This window comes from Nanorana parkeri, unplaced genomic scaffold, assembly GCF_000935625.1.
Source record: "Nanorana parkeri isolate BGI_ZX_2015 unplaced genomic scaffold, ASM93562v1 scaffold733, whole genome shotgun sequence".
Classification (NCBI taxonomy): domain Eukaryota; kingdom Metazoa; phylum Chordata; class Amphibia; order Anura; family Dicroglossidae; genus Nanorana; species Nanorana parkeri.
In genome coordinates, this window is record NW_017307001.1 from 538,420 (window position 1) to 544,877 (window position 6,458).

At 37.8% G+C, this 6,458-nt stretch overlaps 1 protein-coding gene across 1 annotated transcript in view; it reads left to right on the forward strand.

The window, feature by feature from the left end:
* Positions 1-6,458, forward strand: part of CLSTN2 (calsyntenin 2) — a 725,439-nt gene that overhangs the window by 515,027 nt on the left and 203,954 nt on the right. Inside the window, exon 3 of the mRNA XM_018564198.1 lies at positions 4,144-4,339. Within this exon, the coding sequence (XP_018419700.1) occupies positions 4,144-4,339 (196 nt within the window). The remainder of the gene's footprint in view (positions 1-4,143; positions 4,340-6,458) is intronic.

Consider the following 6,458-nt stretch of genomic DNA (forward strand, 5'->3'; position numbering starts at 1 on the left):
TATATATTATAAATTAGGGATGCACCAATACCGTTTTTTCCAGACCAAGTACTGATACTTGTCCAAGTACTCACAGATACAATTACTGATACAGCTGCAACTGCTACAAGTATTGGCACTGATACAGATACTGGTATCTGAACATCCCTACCGATATATATATATATATTACACTGTATATGCTTCTTGAAGCGTATAGTCGTACAGCAGGCCTGGTTGTTTTTCTAAATGCAGCCTATATAAAGAGCTACTATTACATACATCCTAAAAGTGCAGTACATGGCTTGATGCATTATGAGATCATTTCATGCCAAATTGGCAGAAGACACTGTTTACTGTTGAGAAAATCACTCATGAAATAGCTTAATGCCGACTGTAAAGATTTAGCAATGAGTATAAATTTAACCTGCAGATTATGTTACATATAAAAGATAACAATAAACAATTTTTCTTGGCAGTATAAGAGGCTGTATTCGAAAAATGGCACCACGACAACACACAGGCATGTTGCTTTTAATTGATGACAAATATTTATTTTCCCCACTGGTGTGAGAAACATCCATAATGTGGTAACTATTATCAGGTCATAAACTGGTGACCTAACCATGACTGTGAGCAAAAATTCTGAACAAAATGCGTGCACATAAAAACATTTTTATACTTTGTTTACTATTTATATACATTTTTGCTCTACAAATAAAACTTTTACACGGAATACACATATGAAATGAGTATGCCATCCCCATTGGTTTTCTAAGGAGAGCAGACAGCAAAAGCTGTCCATCTAATTTGTCCCTAACTCTGTATTTAAAAATAGCGGAGATTAGGAATAGGGGGGAGGGAGAACGTGTGAATCACTGCTCTGACTTATTCACATATAAATTATAATTTCAGCTTTACCTACTCAGCTCTGCAAACGGCATGTTTCTTTTAGTGAAGTGGATAGGGTTGGACAGCAATTTCAAGATCTTGCACCTGAAATAATTTGTCAGTTATCCTTCTGACAGCCCGTGCAGAGCAGCATGGGACTGTCTGTGGTAACTGTGTGCAGAGCCTCCATTGAGTTAAAAGAGTACGGCAACCATTACATCCCCATCTCATATTACACTTTCCAACCATACTTAGGGTACTACCTAGCAGGTCATGTTTTCCTGAATTTCTCCTTAGCACAGACCTGTATTGCTACTCTGCAGCCAGAGAGCTTGGTGGGAGTCAGTTTTAGAAGAAACCGAAACAAGTAAAAGGTAAAAAATTACATGGGGATGACATTTTCAGAAAAATGCTATTCCAGCTTTATTACATGACATGTTTATAACTGGTTATTGGTTACAATTAGGGGTGCACCGGAATGGAAATTTCAGAACAGAAACAAAACCAAAATAAAAAAAATGTCAGGCCAAAACCTATAATGTTTATTATTTTGATGTTTTAATTTTTTTATATTTTTATTTATTTTTTATAAACTTTTTAATTTTTATATATTCATTTTTATTTCTGTATTCATTTTTTATTAAATATTTTTGATTTTTTACTTTAAGGAGCTTCAGGGAAATATTAGGGGTCTACACAGACCCCTGATATTTCCCTTTTGAAATAGAAAAAGAGATAGAGGACACAAAGTCCTCAATCTCTTATTCTGCAGCCCCTGTTATAAATGAACAGGAATCCTCTATACTGAGTGCTCATGTTCATTCATAACATGAGGACAGAGTATGTTTACTATAACCACAACTATGAATGAACAAGAGGTGATGTAGATCACTTCCCATTCATTCATAATTGAGGATATAGTAAACATACCATGTCCTCAATTATGTACAAACACTCTGCAATCACTAATCGCTGAGTCTTGAGCATTTGGTTCTCCTGCCTGACACACTGTCACAGGAGGATGAGTGAGCGGTGCAGGGAGGAGAGCTCAGCCTCCTATGACAACATGTGTTGTCTCCGCCCACACACCGCTTTGCCGGACTGTGACAGGAGGCTGAGTAGTGTGGGAGGAGAGACGCCGGCCGCTCACTGTGCTCTCCTGCAGCACTCGGCTGGCTGTCACAGTTTCTCTCCTCACCACTGGGACACAGAGCTGCGCCCAGCGGGGAGGAGAGAAAGCAGGGATGCGCTGATGTATCGGCAGGAAAATGGCATTTAGCCAATAGTGCAATTTCCACCGATATGTTTCGGCGGCCGATATATTGCTGCATCCCTAGTTACAATAATATAAGATTTCGTAGCTCTACCTTTCTGCTATAATGGTCAAAACTAATGCAACTAAAATATAGCAAAAGGATACTTATTAAGTTAAATTTTTTATTACTCAAACTATAGTAACATTGGCCCCACAATGTTCCAGTCTGGCGCAATGTTAATTGTCAGGTGGCACTCAGAGGAGTCTGCACATACATACAGTACATTCTAGAGCACCCCTTTTGCAGTCCAGGGTGCTTTACTTTCCAGCTTCAGCGTTCAGCTTCAGCCTGTGGCTTTTCTGCCCCAGTATTAGTCAGTGAGCTGCCCATCACAATAATAGACCAATAGTAACAAAGGATACGAAGAGTGAGAAGCATTTATTTCCTAGCTGAAGTCAGCATTTCTATCATAGAGTGCATCGGTTTTTGGGGTGTCTGGAATACAATAGCGCACACAAGATATTTGTATTGATAAAGATAATCACTTATAAAAGTTTTGAGTTTTTAGAAGCAATATATGTAATGCATAAAACAGATCTGAGTAGACATTTTTAGCAATATGTAAACATAAGAGATGTTTCAGAGCACATTTATAGGCAACTAGGAGATAACTAATTATACATGAACACAAATTATGGAATACTTAAGATAAGGAGCCCTACACCAGGGAGTACACACTGGCTTAGAAAAGGAAATACTGTACTCTTTAATTAAGTTAAACACCACAGTTCTAGATGATAATGGAAGGGATAAGCAGGAGGCACACTTTTGTTGCCCGTATTAATATTCTGCTAGCATTTTTACATGTTTAAACCTCAGTACAAATTTGCTTTATACCAACATACTTATGTAGTTAAAATTGTTCTAGTGCACTTTCAGCATACATCAAAATGAATAGGTGTGCGTTTTACCAAAAACATATAATGAAATCTTGTCTTTTTGATTGCCAAAAAGAAGACAAGATTTCACAAAGAAGACCTATTGTAACCCCCTTTCAAAAAAAAATCAGGTGACTGATTTTTTGCTGTTAGGTTAATTTGTTTTCTGTTTATGGCTCTTTTTTTTATTATTCTGACTGTTGTATTTGTAGAATTAGGTATGTTACAACTTCTCTGCTCACACTGGTATGATGCTTTATTCATGTAAATGTCACATAAAGCAGAACTCCAGGCATAATTTTTATTAACCCTTGCAGTGGGGCTAACCTGCTAACACTGCAAGAGTTAACTGCTCATTTTTGTCTAGGCTAAAAAAAGGTTATACTCAGAACTGGCCTGCTCTTAGACCGGTCCTTCTAGCGTCTCTCCCCCTCCACTGCAGTGGTCTAAGCTCCTGTAAATCATCATGTTCTATACACAGTGTACATATATGAGGATGATGAGCAACATTCCATTGCTGCAGCATAGGAGAAGACAGGCTTCAGTGACCAGAGAAGCAGGCAGCCAATTTGGCGGTTCAGGTGAGCTAGACTAAGACAAGCCCTTAACCCTTGCAATGTGGGGGTAGCCCCACTGCAAGGGTTAAGAACACTTTTGCCTGGAGTTCTTCTTTAATACACTGTAATGTATAAGAAATCAGGTTATCTATACACACCCCAATAATTGCAAGTAATGTTAAAAGCCTTTGCATCTTTTACAATAGTTGTGCAATTTAAGGGTTAAAAATACACTAAACATCAGACATTTTTGTCTTTTCTATTCCTCGTTATTGTAGCTTATTGCAAAATCTCTTTAACCAATGGAAAATCAATATTCTTCTTCTACAGAGAAGTTATGTCGGACAGTGAATTGTTGGGAGAATGGTCATAGCTGGCATGTAAATGTGGGTGGACAGAGTTCTCATAACTCTCATTTACATGTTTTTTGTCATATGTGTAAAAAGCAGCATTGCAATGAAGTGATGTTTTTGCATTTTTGTTGCAAATTTAGTGAATGATCAATATATTTTATAATTCCAGGGGAAATCTGTGCATTTAAAATCCATGGCCCAGATACACCTTTCGAAGCTGTTGTACTGAACAGGACATCAGGGGAAGGTCGGCTCAGAGCGAAAGGACCTATAGACTGTGAGCTGCAAAAGGAGTACACATTCATCATCCAGGCGTATGATTGTGGGGCCAGTCCAAGTGGAGGAAACTGGAAGAAGTCACACAAGTGAGTCATTTGTGCTCTGTCGTAATTAACATTCAAAGCAAGACCTCATTAAACCATTTAAATCAATCTAGATGTATTATCAAATATATTGTGGACCACTGCAGACATACTGAATAACAGATGCCAACCTTTGAAGGTGGAACGGAAGAGAGAAATGTTCATGTTTTTAACCTTATCGCAACTTGTGTGATTTTTTTATTCAGCATTTGGTACAAACAGCAATATACAATACAGTATACAAAGTACAGTAACCCATGGCAGCTAATTATTAATTTATTTTTTATTTATCAATCTATGGAGTAAGCTAAAATCTTATTGGCTGCTGGGTTACTGATATGCGCTGCTCAGTGCATGATTGCTTTTATGCCTTTTTAGATGTGCATATAAAAAATGGAGCAGTCAATATTTATGTTCCAGTGACGCAAAGGCCACACAGAATTCACTTTACAAAATGGAATTAATAGCATTTGTTAATGCCATTTAAATTGAAGATGCAGTGTGTTTTAAAAGCATCAGTTTTCATTGCATGTAAAAGAAATAACCAAAAAGGTTCATCAAATGTGCTGCTTTATAAGCAAATAATAAAAAAATGTGTTTGCCTGATCTATCCTTGCCCTCCGTTTGCACAATTGAGACATACCCAATCCACTGTTTTTCGTTTGCTTTAAATAAAAACATTGTGAAACCAAGGCTTTTCTCTTAAAAATCTAGCCTGATGATCAAGGCTTTAACATGGAGGTCTCTGTCCCTATACCTGCTGCCCGGGTGCTACCTTTTTGGGGTGGGGTAGAACGTTTTTTAAAGTCAAATTGAGCTTCAGATTAAATCAGATAAAAACAAAGGGGTTTTTACAATCCGTGTGGAAGCAGTGGTCTCATTGTTGATTGTAGAACTCTACTTAGGCTGTGGCTGCTTTCTAAAGGTAATAAACTGTAAGACCTTAAACACATTTTGTTTTGATGCAACTGAAATATATTTAACTGATCCAAACTAAAAATTAAACACTCACAATCTTTTTGAAAACGGTCGACCTCTCTGCTCCATGGAAAGCTCTAGTTCCAACCTCTGAAGTGTGACCACTGTTTCCACACAGTGGGCAACTCTACAGCATTCTGGCAGGGGACAGGCTTTTCAACTGTGTGATGCTTTCTAAAGAAAACAAACGGTATGACTTTAAAGATATAGTTCACCTTTTGTTGTAAACGTTCTAGTGCATCCAAGGGGGCCCCAGTTTTTTTTTAAAATAATTGTGCAGCGAGGAAAAAAATATTCCTCCTTAAATGTGCATACCTTCAGGCCTCCCATGGCTGAGGCAATGTATTGCCATAAAACTTCCAGTCAGTCTAATCTCTAGCTGTCCTGATATAATTAGGATGGATAGCCTGTTGTGGTGCTTAGAGAAATTACATAAGCAAGTCACATGTCCCTCATGCCCCTATTCACAGCAGTGCTGAGGTGGCAGGAGGGAGGAGAATTTGTTTGACTGCTTTGCTCTTTGTAGTTTCATCCCAGACACTGAACTACAGTGCCTGGTCACATGTCTACGACCGGAAAAACAGCTTTGAAATGAAGGCTCAATTGCCATTTAGTCAGAATGTAGAGGTAAGTAATGATTTAAGGAACATGACTTTGTACATATGGATTTGCATTCATAGCAGGATTAATCGCTGCAGAGTTATGTTTCTAAACCATCAAAGGTGAACTAATCCTTTACATGCCATTTGTTTTAATACAAATGGAATATATTTATCTTAAGGTGCATTTTGGCTTTATATAAAAAGCTGCATTATCCGTGGTATTACAGTGGTTGGATGAAGAGGGGGCAGCATCTGGCCATGGAAAATATGTGAAAGGTTTTGTTATCTCAAAGCCTTTGTTAGAATATGCATTCTTCTGTAGGAGTGTACTTATTGAAATTATCCAGTGTATTGGCTGTGTGCAGTCTTTTGTTTGCCAATATTTAAAAGTTCTGCTAGCCAGGTTACTTCTGAAGGAAAATGTGACTATGGTTTTATAATGCAAGAAATCCCACAAATGCATCTCTCTGGACTTGGGGTGGCTGGGAAATCCTCTACTGTAAATTATGTTCATGGCAATTTGTTTCCAAAAAATTTCCATC